Raw genomic sequence first — 14,571 nt, 5'->3', positions numbered from 1 at the left:
AGACACCTTATATATTTTGGGAAAAGGGCTTAGAACGACATGTTTCCTTCACTTTGGGGAGAAATATTGTCAGTTTTCAGCCACTTAAGCTCAAAAACTTCCTAGCTATCCCTTTTGTACCTAGCAATAGATTAAGCAACTAGGGCAGGCATGATCTAGAATCCTGCAATGCATTCTACCCCCACTGACACCACCTTACAAACACTGTAGCAGTGAAATACTTTAATTTTGAGGTTTTTGAAGGTAACCCAGCAGGCCAAAGCTTTTCACCATAATACGGAACACAGGACCTCAATGTTACTTAACATGCAATTGCTACAATTGTGTTTGGGGTAAGATCTCAACGTCAGATCCAGCCACACTTAGTTGCGTTTCTTAATTAACTGCCCTAGTTTGCTATGACTAAATTAAAAAGCCCATTTCCTTTCATCAGATATAGCTCTACCTGAACAACAAGATTATTTTGAGCAACCACTTCCATCCTACAATACGCGAGTTCCAAGCCCCTACCCCCTCTCGCTTCTTCCTCTCCACCACTACCCTTAGCCAAGTGTACAAAGGAAAGAAACTGGTTATTCAATTGCAGTCCATTAGTACCCAAGGACCAGAGCACCAGTGGCAGCCAACAGTACCCATCGTGGATACTGCCTAGTAACCACTACCTGTCAGACAAAGACTTAAGAAAAGGCCTCGGCATAGGTAAGCAATTACATAGGAGCCAAAGTAATTATCTACAGAATGACACTGCATGGCCCTTACTGCAACAGAATCAAAACCTCTAAACGCCAAACTCTGCACAAGAAAGCGCTGCCTTTTCAGCTAAAGACCAATAACATGTTTTACGTAAAGAGTTGAGCCCGAGGAAAACCACACCGAAGAAGGCATCTATTGTTATTTATTCAAAATAGAATGGTTTATTTGAATGGAATGCAGTATAATTTTTTAATCATGATTGTAAGATAGTATACATTAAAACAAAGCATAACACACCATCACGTTTTCTTTGTAAAAGATCTTTAGAAAAAAATAATTTCAATAAAGAAATGTAATCTTTAGTGATCATTAAAACCCTTATATCAAAGGGCAGAAGAAAATACTGGTACAGCTTTAAATTATTCACATTTAGGCCCGCGTCGGACAATGAAACAGAAGAACACTTATGAAGGAGGTTAGAAGTGGAATTTGCGAAAGTATGGTAAATAAATCCGAGCAGCTCACAGCCACCGTGCACGCTGGGAATGTATTGGTATTAGGCTGAAGTGTGTCAACGTTTAGTTAAAAAGGAGTCTCATTATGGACATGAAACACATCTAGTAATAATACATTTAGTTTGAAATTTGAACTTTGGCCATTACCAAATCTCTCCATTAACTTGATTTAGATTTAGCACCTAAAAGAGGTAGGATTAAAATTAGAATAGTGATTGTGTCCACTTGAGGTCGTGGCAAGGTTGAAAATTATAGCTGCACTCTGCCACAGAAAAACTGCCATTAAATATTTTAAAAACCGATTTCAAACTAAATGTAAAATACACATGATGGGTAACAACCTTCAGCTAGTACTTTCCCACTAAATGTTTTTAACTGCGAATATGTCCAACTAAACATTTGGTACTTTTAAACTAAATTTGGAAGGTACCCAGCATTTCATCTAAAGTCTGGTCCGACCTACAGGCAACAACCAAGGACCTTTCATTTTCAAACAAACGGAAACAGTTACTTATTTTTCCAGAGTTTCTGAAATCTTCAGTTCTGAAATCTCCCAACCCACTGTGCAGGGGTTGTTTTTTTATGTACTCCAGCAGAAAGATGTACACAATGTGCAATTGTTTCTGAGATACACAATACACAGATGTTCCACGTACAGTGCTTAGGTACCCTCATGGGTGACAAGCAGTGCTCTAGAGATCCACCTTACATTACAATTCATAAACGTTGATTAATTTACACGCACATAGTTGACAAGTGTAAAGGCTGTGCAAGGTCATTATGAGAGGTCATTCGGTTGTGGGTACCATAAAGTACCAATGACAATAACATTGCTGCTGTGTTTAGCGCGAACCCTTCGTCTTGGTACACCTCTCAAGTCCCCCTTAAACGCCTCCGATGGCAGCCATCTTTACTTCCTTTTCTTTTTTTCCTCGTGCACGTAGTTTGGGTTGTAAAGCATGGTGTTCAGCAGCAGCAGCGGAATCAGCAAGTACGGGGCGTAAATTGATACAAGAGTCAAGCGCTCATTTTGGGTCACAGGCTTCTGTTGGGAAAGAGGAAATTCAGCGAACAAAAGATGCGCTATGATAGGCAGGAGGGTTGTCGCGACGTGGACGGAGTACATGATGGCGGGGATGCGGATCCATTTGCAACCTCCTAGAAAGAGTTTGGGGGGAAAAAAAAGAAAACCTCATTACTCAACCTAAATGATAAAAATACTTGTTGTAGCTCTTCATACCTGCGGGGAGAAGCTCTCAACCACAGTGGTCACCTCCCCGCCTCCAAGCAGATCCTCTCGGACAGGCGCATGCCTATGGACTAATACTCTGCCTGAATAACAGCCGTCCCACCATGCCTATATAATTCTATGCGTCCATTTTTCACCATCTGACCACGAGTAATGAATTTGTCCCCCACTGTTCATACAAGTCTCCCCACAACATGGAATGTCCTCTGCTGCCCACCAAGGCTAGGGCCATGCTATACACATACCAACAATACACTTAAAATTACCTTTTGGTAAATACCTTTTCTACAATCAAGTTCTTGAACAAAAATAAACACATAAAAGATAAAGAAGGTATAATGTTATTGGCATACAAAGTATAAGTTTATACATTTGTGTATACAGCTGCATGTATAAATACGAACACTCGGCGGTGTAATGAAAATAATTATGTTTGACCACTGACTGTTTCACCACTGTGCATATTAGTTGTTCAATGTTCACCAGTAGCACATTACATTTTGTATTCAGTTTAGCTGCCTATTGGCTTTAATCCTATGCCAAAGAAAGAAGATGGCGGTCAAGGTGGACACGTGGAAGATAAACATTCTGGGGGGGCTCAAACTCCAGCAAAGCTCTCTTTCATGTTAATATTCTTGAGCGTTCACAAGAATGCATATTACTAATGTTTTGCACTGTGCATTTGCGTAATTGAACTCCAACAACAGAGATGACGGGACATGTTGCATTAGAGTACTGAGTGGATGCATACACTACAGAACAAATGTCAATGGTAAATAACTTTTCCCCAGCATAGGTTCCGGTCTGGATTAATTTGTAGACTACAATACTAAAATCGGTATATGCTACACACAGATTGCATGTTATTAGTTGGTACTTAAACAGACGTGAATCTGAGCACTAGAAATAAGGGCTTGAGGATCAACTTAGAAACTCTCGGCTCCAGGGCACCACTGAGTAATATCTGTGATGCTGTTGTGCAGAGAAGTCGTTGAGCCACACGCCTGCGTAGTATCCACAAGCACAGTGACCATATTAAGTTCACGGGGCCCTGAGGTTCATTCCCACACAACGGGCGCAGCACAGTAACTGACCAACCAATAACAGATTCCAGTAACAGCTGCTAAATAAGAGTTATTAGCTAACATTCTACTGCGCCTGGTGACAAAACACGTGCATTAAGCACTAGAAACAAAGCTCTTAAAAACTTACAACTATATTCTATAGGTAACGAGAATTAGCAAAGCCAATAGGGCTGGGCCGTGAAACAAATTGCTGCAGCGACTGTGCAAACATCCGTGGTGGCCATCTTTGAATGGGATTTGATAAAACAATAATTAAAGTGCATTCAAATAGAAGAGCATACATCTTGGAATGGTCAAAACCCTTCAGAAAAGTAATACATAAACAAGGGGTGGAGGCTATGGGTGGCCGGGGTGGGCCAAGGCGAAGGAAGAGGGAGAGAAAATGCTCCCTCTCTTGCAATGCAATCAAGGTCTGTCATCAACAGTGGAAGGATAAAACAGACTGAAATGCTCGTGGGCGGCAGAAACACCAGAACAGTGAGACAAGCTATTCATCAGGAAGAGGTAAGTGAGACAGACAACAAAGCTATTCAATCATGAGGAAGGGGAGGGCCCAAAGCCAACTCTGAGCATATGTGATGTATTTAAAATATTAGCTCTGCCTACAGATGTTTGACATGCATTACAGAACAGGGGTGTAATCGGTCTTGTCTTTCTCTATTTCTTGTTCACTGATTGTGTTGATGGGTAGTATCATTAGGGTAGCCTGTGATGCTGGGGATTATCCCCGCTTGTTCGGTGTCCTCCTCCCTCTAGGGAGGAGCCGTTAAGGGAAACGCTGGACCGAGCCAATAAACACCCGTCTGAAATAAATGTGCAACACACAGTAAAACAGCAAGTTTAGAACTAGAACACTCAGAAGTGAAAGGCATTAGGATGAACAACTGGGGGAGAGGGTTACCGGGTAAATCATGAACTGAATACGAGGCCGTAACGTTCTGATTGAACATAATCGATTAAATTGTTTTTAATTTTTTTTAGGGAACAGAGTGAACCAACACCAAGTTATTGGAACATGCACAACTTTCCATGGCACAAATATGAAAAATGATAGATTAGAAACGGATTGATAAACTGGAACAAACCTGTCCAGAAACGTCGATATAAACTATATTACAAATGTTGAAAAGAGAAAGACGCTGTCATTTACAGACATTTATTATTGCCTCCCCCAGAACAATCATTTCTACTTTGTGTTTGAGCCGAGCTCTATTTTCGCGGTACACTCCGCCTCTGTGCTGTAGCCCACGGTGTATTTGTTTGCCAACATTTAATTAGATGTTTCAACACGCGAAAGTACGAACTCTGAATAGGAATCGCAGAAATGTCCGTGAGGTTTCGCTGTGCCTGCACTAGGTGGCGCCCTTTCTCCACGCGTCTCTCCGATCTCAATCTGCTGACTGATACCGCGTATGTTGATTTGAATGTCATGTTACACAGACGTAATACTAAGTATAAAGTGTAACAATTAGCATTGGCCACAGCAAGCTAAAGTGTTCTAGTAGTTGCTACGAAATGTGAAATAATTATAAAACCGGAGCCAGTGTTCACCGAATGTTCCTGCAGTTTCTCCTGACCCTTTATTCATTCACACTGTTTTCCTGACCCTTAGCGTTTCTCGGGGGAGCCCCTCCGTGCCCAACAAAGGGTTCTGTGTGATGTAACGACTGATTTCGAGAGGACGCCGGAGAGGACTAGAGTGGACTGGCCCGGCCACAGGGGAAACAGAGAAACTCCCAGGAGGCCGGGGCTGCATTTCTGGGCGGATAAAGAGGGGTCAACATCGACCCAATGGCCCAGAAGGCACACAATTGTCTTCAAGAGAAGTATAGAATATGACAATACTACCCCACCCCTAAATCCTCCTGGAGACAGACAGCCTCCCAGGGAACACCATGAGCCTGGGATGCGCTCTTCTTCCTCGTCTACCCTAACTTAGGGCCCGATTGAGCCGGAACTCATTAACATGAATCGGAAATGTACTCCTAGGGGCTAGGTGTGGAGTAAATGCACGGCTACTTTGGTCTTCAAAGAAGTCTAGGGGCAGCAGATCCCACGGCTAGCCTTAGATTTCTTTTACATTCCTTGCGAATCCTGGGCGTGCGTAAATGTAGTGAGCAAACTGATGAGCAGTTGTTCCTTTTAGTCACTTCAGTGAGAATCTCCTCACCCACACTCCTGTGAAAATGTGTGCATGATGAGGGGGTACTGGGGCATATCTGTACCCAATCTGATAGTGTGTGCAGGGTGAAAGTACCCCTAGGAAGAGTCTGTGAATGCCTCGCTACTCCTAGGGTGTGGTTGTTAACCTACCTAGTCAGACAAGCGGATCTGCCTTCACAGCCGATGTAACAAAAAAGTGAGTGCATTTTAAGCACACTGGATACACCAGATAGAATAAAAACGAACATGTTTCTGTGGACTGGATCCTACTGAAGGCCACTGACAGTGCTCTTCGAAAGTTGAGCGAGTGCACTGATAACCTGAAAGCAGGTTCTACAGATTTTAATCTAAATGACGATAGATTAGTTTTTCGCAAAGTTAATTCGAAACAACAACCCCTTTAGTCAATCCGCAGGTTCCTTCTGTGGCAGGACAGTTTGCTTATGAAATATTTATACTGGCAGTAAATGTCTCTTAACCCATTGTTGATTGAAGACAGAATTTGAGTTTGAGATATTGCAATATATTCAGGTTTGAGGTTGCTCTGATGCCACGGTCTCAACATTTTCGGCTTAGTGGTTATGTGTGGGCGGGGGACTCGCATGACAGGTTCAATTCCTGAAATACTTTTCCTGCCTCCTGAGTTTAAATGTATGCCAATGAGTTGGAAATGTTGATGCTTGAACTGTAGCACTACACACCTGTGCTACACTGAATACACAGTTGTTGTACTACATTGAGCAGTTCCCATATATTTAGCATCCACATCCAGGCAGAAGTACATCAGGCTGTTACTGAAGAGCTGGCAAATAATAGTTGCCTTGGCACATTGTTGTAGGGGATATAACCACCACAGATGCCAGCCAAGAATGTAGATTTCTAGCTTGACTACAGATGCAAAGCTGCTTTTTTTATTGTCAAGTGTTTTTTCCAATTCCAAGTCTCCGTAGGAGCTTGCAATGTTGACAAGAGTCAAATGCAAGGGAGAGTACAAGTATAGACATGCTGACATCCATATGAATCCACTGTAGTTTTAAAATCATCCAATGTGGAAACCAGTGCTGCTTCAGTGCCACAGCTGTACCAGAATCTGTTTTTATAAGCAAGAAAAGGTTATTTTATTCAATAAATTACACTACTTGGGTTGAGGAAGATCTTTCATTACTTTTGCCTGGAAACAGTTGGTTATTGGCCGGAAGGTAGGAGGAGCCTTTGTTTGAAGACCAGGTTGTTTTAAGGAGGGTAAATGTAAGATTTTTTTTTGGATTTTTTTTTGGGGAAGATCGCTTTATCCAAGGAGTTATTGATAGTGATTAGCTACAAAGGTATTAATGAGGATGTTCTTGAATATACCAGCAGGACACAGGTCTTCTGGTGATCATGTTGGCCTACAAGCTTTTACAGACTTGATAAAGTCTTGAATGGTCGGGCGATTTTCTAGTAAACTTTGCTGCGGTGCTGTTATGTTAATTTAACATATTGCCCACAAATAACCCCGGAAGAAGTAACTCAGCGCCGTTTGCCATAAAGACCTCAGACACAGAGAAATGCAATAAATTAAAATAGTGCAGTCTTAAGCAATTTTGTAAATTTGATGTGTTCCGTGCACCGGCAAATATGGAGTGGAAGTGCATTCCAATAGAGAAGGGCTAGGTAGGAAAGGACCTTCCCCCTGATCAAGATTTTCTGATCCATGGAACATTAAGAAAAGTTTTATCACTGGGGTGTAAGGCACTCCTGGGTGATAGTGAGTGAGCTTTGATGTTAGACAGCAAGGCTCTTTTCCAATCAATGACTTATGTGTAGGACAACACATTTTAAAAATAATCCTCTTCCGGACAGGCTGGAATTGTAGTTAAGCAGAGAGAGAATAATAAGGGGTCTGAAACTGCCTGGAGAGATGGAGCTAATACTTGTGTGCCAAGCACACAGGAGGCGCAGTGGTGAGGCTTCAGCTGGGATGCCAAGGCATCAGGATGTCCTAAGGTACTACCACTTGAGGTACTGCGGCTGGATGACCCTTTTTCAAGTGATCTCTTCTAGAAGGGCTCTTGCTTGTGATCTCAAGCCCCCCTCATAAGCTTTCCCTATTCAGATCTCCTGTTGAATGTTCAAGTCTCTTGACCACTTTCTACTTTCCAGGCTGCAGGTCGAGTACAGTTGCAGATGAGCTCTCAAGGACACAGGGCAGGTCTCGCTGAAGTGTGGCAGGTATCAGGTCTCTGGGCTCACTGGCTTTTCTGGGTCCAATCAGCTTTCCTTGCTACCTACTCTAGGTTGTGCTTCAGAAGAAAAGAAAATGAAACAACCACTCTGCTCACCATTTAAAATCAATAAATACTTGCATAGTGTTGTGATGGGCCTTTTTTTTTTAAACACCTTGTTTTACTGATGTGTTTGAGATTTACAGATTTACATTTTAGGTTGTGGTTCATAGCTCAGTTGTCACTAGAACTTATGTGAACAGAAAAAAAAAAAAAAAAAAAAAAAAAGACTTTGAGAATCGCACATGTGGGAGAGGCTTTGGCTCCACCCACGTCAGTTACATGGAGTACAGCATTTGATTGGGCAGAAGTTGTGTGCTGCCACCAAGAAAAAGTGGTTGTTGCACTCCTCCTTTCTCTTGAGGGGTGTTATCCCCCACTAACAAAAAATGGTGGATAAGTTTGCAAGGGGAATAGAACTGGTGAAGAATATTGCTCCACGAGCCAGCAGCAGTGTGACTGTCAGAAGCATCATGGCATGCTTACTGTGTGCATTAAATAGAGTTCAGATTATGTTTTGATTGTTAGGCTAACCCAGACTTCTACAATGAGTATCTCTTGAGCTACCTATAATTAGCTCTCCTATGTGGAGTCCAGCCTACTAAATTAGAAACCTTTGCTTGGCTGAATTAATATGTTTATAAAATTGAAAGTATGTATTTGAGATTAAATTTGTGAATTTTTAGAACTCCTCAACTCTTGTCTGAAGAAAAAAAGTTGATTTCCAAAATCCCTGGCGAAGGGTGAGTTATGCGAGTGATGAGAGCTGTTTGAATATAGAATTATCGACTCCAAACTACCTCACCAAATCACAGACGGTTGACAAGTGGGGTTTTAGATGTAATTTAGTGTGTTGTTATTATGGTGTAAATTAAGGATTTAGGGTGAACCAAATAAATTATTAGCTCATCCTGCAACAAACTGTCAGCCTCTAGTTTCTTTTCCAGAAATACATTATCCAAATCTGGCAGCAAAAGTCATTGCAAATGGAAGGAACAGGCAGAGCGGGCACCTCATGGCACAAGGGAGACAGTGAAAAAACACAAAGACTTGTTAAACAGTAAATGGTCTTGGAAGACCTGTGAAACGTGGATAATGCCGAGATTGTGGCGCTAGCCCCTGCACAGCCAGGCCCACAGCAAGCAAGTCAAGAACTAAGTATGTCCTTGAAGCTGAAGCTGCACAGCCTGGTCTAACACATACTAGTGGGGGCAGATTAAATGCCCTTTCCGGCCAAAGGCATTGCACACCTGCAGATGTGTGGGGATGCGGTGCATGGTACTGGCTCCAAGAGGGTACCATCTGAGAAGGGAGACGAGTGAAGTCGGGCACACAAGACGAATGAACGAAACCTACAGTTGGATCTATTCAACAAACATCAGCAAACTGCCATTTTGTCACTCAACCAACCCTGTGAATGCAGGCATCTCAAGTCCTGCCCAGGGCCCCGTTTAAAGCCCAGCTATCCTCACCACAACCTCCTAGATTCCCACCATGTCCATAGGTTTCATGATTTACTTCACTTTTGTCACCTCACAAGAATAGTGAGAGAAGATGACCAGGCGCTCAATCACTAGAACAGGGAACAAGTCAGGAGGAGCTGACCGGACACCTTACTGAAATCAACCCCATCAGAGCTCTGACAATGAATTCACAATAAGGCCCCCTGCACTAGTTACACACACCCAAACTAGAATATTTTCCAGATAGACCCAAGGCTAGTAGGGGAGCCCCTCTATGAATCTTAGGGAGAGAGAGAGAGAAAAGGAGAGAAAAAAGAGAAAGAGAAGAAAAAGAGAAAAAGGGAGAAAGAAAAAAGGGAGAAAGATGTGAGAAGAGAAAAAAGAAAGAAAAAAGAGAAAAAAGAAAGAAAAAAGAGAAAGAGAAAAAGAAAAAAGAGAAAAGAGAAAAAGGGAAAAACAAAAGGGGAGAAAGGGAGAGGGAAAAGAGAAAAGGGGAGAAAGGGAGAGGGAAAAAGGGAAAAAGGGAGAAAGAAAGAAAAAAAGGGAAAAATGGAGAAAGAAAAAGGGAGAAAGAGAAAAAGGGAGAAAGGGAGAAAGAAAGAGAAAGGGAGAAAGAAAGAGAAAGAGAAAGGGAGAAAGAAAGAAAGGATGATCGAGAAAGAGAAAGGGAGAGAGAGAGAGAGAGAAAGGGAGATAAAGGGAGATAGAGAAAGAGAGATAGAGAAAGAGAGATAGAGAAAGAGAGATAGAGAAAGAGTGGGAGAAAGATAAAAAGAGAGAAAGAGAAAAAGAGAGAAGGTGGAGGAGAGAGGAAGTGACGAGAGCTATACAAACCGACCCACCCTGGACTAACTGTACCCGAGGTATTAGTGCCATAAATACCTCACTATTTCGTGGCCCACTCATCATCAGGATCTACATGTTTGGTTTCTTGGATTCCATTTGGCCTAATGGCGCAGTTTGGGTGGTGTTCTCCAGGTAGTTTTGCCAACTGAGTTGGTGGCCGTTGTAGGGTTGGAGGTGTTGTGGGGAATATGTATGCTCTCCCCATACACCTGAAGTTTGTGTGCTTGAATCCTGGTAAATGGGACACATCCTCCATCCCTCTGAGGTGAGTGAAATCGGTGCCATAAACTGGGTAAAAATGAAATCTGTTATTAATTATGCTTAGCAAAGGTGTGCTGTTTAACACTACACACAATGTTCTTGTTATTAGCTCACTAATTGCATCAGTGACATTATTATTGAGGAATTTCAGCTACTCTGCCAACACTTATGCCACAGGCGACTTCTCAGTAACTCCAGACAATAGGCCAGATTCAGTTTGCCCTGGAAGGAAGGAGAAAAAAGGATGGAGAATGGAGGCAGAGTGGGAAGGAGCAAAAAGGAAAAGGAGCAGGTCCCCATTGAAACTCCATCATGCTCCTTCTTATAAGGTTCAACATTACAGCCCCACTGTTGGAAATGGCTGTTTTTGCAGGATCCCCAAAATCTTTGCCTTCTTCTTGCCTTCTTCCTATTTTTTCTGATCCGTTTCTGCTGGTTTATTTTCTCTGCCCAACTTACCACTGAAGATTAGTGCTAAAGTGCAAGTGCTCCCTTTGTGAATTGCATTGGTGAATGGTTTATCCATGATTGGCATATTTGCTTTACTGGTAAGTCCCTAGTAAAGTGCACCATGTGTGCCCAGGACTCAAAACCCCAGGCTTGTGGATCAAGAGGAACCTCTGCCAGGGAGAAGAACTGAAGAGCTGTAAGGAGGAATACTGCCCCTTTGCTGTATGTGCTTTGCTGGGTTGGCCTGCAGTTGCTGCTTCTACTGTGCTTGAAGTAGAGCTTTCCTCCTGTTGGAAGTCTTAGGGATATCAAAGACTTCAGATTAATCTGACTACAGCACTGGGAAGTGTGTGTTTTGTGCTGCAACAGTAAAACAACCACCACAACGCCGTCAACAACGGAGCTGCCTGCACCGTGACCCGAAGATGTCGCACAGAGCCATGCCCCACTTCGCACTGCAACCCCGATAGCACCAAGCCACTACTTGCACCGTGACATGTGCGCCCCACACTCCGCATTGCCCATACCGCAGCCTTGGTATCCCCAACGATGCTGCTCCGCGCGGACACCTGCGCTGCTGCCTGCACCATGGCCTGAGGACACCGCTTGTGAGGAACACGAAGCACCATCCCGTCCCGCACAGCAGCCCCGGTCCACCGACGCCAGCGTCATCAACTCCAGCATCATCAACAGACACCCCTGTCTGCACCATGACCCGTGGGAGCTGTACGGAGCCCGCCCCACGTCATACCATCACCTTGGGCCTACCGACAACAGCGCTTCAGTGACAATGACTATGCTGCCTGCACTGTGACCTGGACATGAAGGTCGCCTCACTTCACACCGCAGCCTTGGTCTCACCGCCGCCGCAGGACACCATCACCAAGCTGCTGCCTCACCGTGACCTGTGGGCACAGAACGTCACATCATCCCACGTCACACTGCAGCCCCAATGCCATCAATACCAGCGCTCCTGACTTAGTCACAATCACGGAGTTCGATGTGCAACGCATGTGACTTTAAGGGCACGACTACCCCTGCACCGACCTCCAGAACCGATACCCACGACGCCGCACTCCAGATCTCATCGCAAGGATCATAACGCCCTACATATCCAAGGTACTGTTTGTGGGTCTTTCCAGCACCGCAGCTGGCCTGCGACCCCATGGTTGGCCTGAACTGTTGGGTTTGTTGTCAAGACGCCGTGATAGCCCCATACGGAGCTATCGACTAAGGAACTCTATTTTTAAGTTAATTCTTGCAAAAATGTTATCTTTATAATTGTATGTTGGATTTTTCTCGTTGTGGTCTTGTTTTACACAGATAAATATTGGCTATTTTTCTAAACTGGTCTAGTGTCCTTTTTGTAGTGTTCCCACTGTATTACTGTGTGTTATGTGCAAACGCTTTACACGTGGCTTCTGAGATAAGCCTGACTGCTTGTGCCAAGCTACCAAGGAGGAAAGCAGGGGTTCTCAGGTGTGTGACTCCCTTATCCTGACTAGGAAGAAGAGTCCCTACTTGGACAGGGTGCAAGCCACTGCCCACTAGAGACCCTATTTCTAACATCCACTATTTCTAGGAAGTAAGAAGGATCACTACCTATGAACCTTCAAAAACCCTAGAAGTAAATGACAACTAACCAACTATCAAGTCAGGAATCCCCAAAAACCAGATGTGTTTTCCACTTCAGAAGGAACAAAAACATAGCTTGATGCAAGCAAAGGGGCACAGCATCGTCCGTTATCACGGAGTTAGTTGTTAACTACAATCAAAGATGGCTGTTTTAAAACTGAACTGATGCAAGTTAAAAGAAAGTGTGTAGGAAAAAAAAAGAGCCCGATAATACCTGCACAACTTCAAGGGCTTAAGATAAACCATATTGGTACATCTTGTGCCCTCCAGAAAGCCAGCGAATGTGGGAAGTACTGAAAAAGCAACCAACTACATCATAGATCAGCGCTACCACCAACAATCACCCCTACACCCAACCACCATATCAATCATCAAAACGCCCAGGAGCAACAGCAAACAAGTGGTCCAACTAAGTCAAATGAAATCCAAGAATCTCTGAGGCAAAGCGTCGGAGACATTACGTTCCAATAACAAAACCAGTTCAGTGGTTAAGTGTTGGGCTCACATGCAAGAGACTGAATAACTTGAAGTTGATGGAATGATGCATTTAGAAGTCAAATGTATCAACAACTCACATGAGAAACGAAGGTCAGTGGCAACAATTGAGGGAATTTGCTACTTGCAAATGTAACGACTTTGAAAAGTGATTTCTAAGCGTTAAGAGGAATAAAAGATTGGCCCGGTTCAGGGGAGGCAGACTAACTCTGCATGGCCTCCAAGTCCAGAAAGTGAATGTTTCTGAGTTTGTATTATTGCAGGGCATGGCATGGTGATCTGGATCTGAAGAACCTCGGAGGTTCTTGTGGAGTAAATGGTAAGGCAGGCCCCAGTGCTCGATAAGAACTAGTACTCACTCACTGGCACTAAGCCGCATAAACAAGCTAAAAATGTTTGCACCTCACAGCCCCATGAAGCCTACCCGTTAGGAGAGAATCCAGTGAACACACGATTACTTTCCAATCTCTCTTTCATAAACATTGTCAAGTATGGTTTTTAATCATTGACTCGCTACATCACCCTTGTACTCCACTTCTTTGTTCGGTTTTAATCTCTTCACACGTCAAAGTCTCTCCTGTTCCTCCTCACCACCACTTTCTCCTTCTCTCCTCCCACAGACAAGGCATTTGAGATAACACTGCAGAACGGTTGATAAGGAGAACAAACTTGAAATAAAGGAGAATCGAGTGGCAGAAGATGACTCGGGAAAAAAAAAAATCATCTTTTGGACTCCACATTGTCCCTCTTCACTCTAAAGGACCCACTCTCACTTTCATCCTTAAACTAATCCTTCCCCCTCACTTAAGGTACATAAACTAAGGAAGAACTTGGAAAGGTTTCTTTGTTCATTGGTCAGTCTTATATATATATATATATTTTTTTTTTTAAACATCACCACTTGCTTCTGAAAATATATTTATAAAATAAAATGCAGAACAGCTAAGGGCGATAACAACTGCATGTGACTTAACCATTCGGGGCCCAGGTCTATGGGGACTGTTAGCTGATGAGCAGGAACATCCTGGCTCTGAAGTAAGCCTGCAGAGTTGAACATACTATGCGCATATGAGAATGCCACTCCTTGCTGGTAGCACAATGTTTCTAATTAAAAGTAAAAGGCTACATTATGACTACATTACGATGATACATTATCAGAATGTTTTCTTTTTTCCATAGTTTTCCATACTTTAAATTTCAAAAACAAGTTTGCTAATGATACATAAGTCAGAACTGTGAGTCAGTACACCAAGTTGCCAAGAATCATTCGGGAACTGATTCCGATTCCTCCTCCTCCTCCTCCTCCTCCTCAAAAAAAAAAAAAAACTTGCCAGTAATAATGTATCCCAGATTGCTGCCCTAGTGATTCCACGACTTCAAGAAGGGTGAAAACATTTAAATTCCCTCAAAGGACACGAGGGTATGTCACCATGCAACATACCTGTTGGACCA

General features: G+C 43.2%; 1 protein-coding gene across 1 annotated transcript in view; it reads right to left on the bottom strand.

Annotated features, from left to right (window-relative positions):
* Positions 1-879: 879 nt before the first annotated feature.
* TMEM97 (transmembrane protein 97) overlaps positions 880-14,571 on the bottom strand; it is a 35,351-nt gene continuing 21,659 nt past the window's right edge. Inside the window, exon 3 of the mRNA XM_069226973.1 lies at positions 880-2,366. Coding sequence (XP_069083074.1) covers positions 2,119-2,366 — 248 coding nt within the window. The 3' untranslated portion in view covers positions 880-2,118. The remainder of the gene's footprint in view (positions 2,367-14,571) is intronic.

This window comes from Pleurodeles waltl, chromosome 3_2 (genome assembly GCF_031143425.1).
Source record: "Pleurodeles waltl isolate 20211129_DDA chromosome 3_2, aPleWal1.hap1.20221129, whole genome shotgun sequence".
Lineage (NCBI taxonomy): Eukaryota > Metazoa > Chordata > Amphibia > Caudata > Salamandridae > Pleurodeles > Pleurodeles waltl.
Note: the sequence above shows the minus strand (reverse complement) of the source record. Positions and strands in the feature narration are given on the sequence as shown.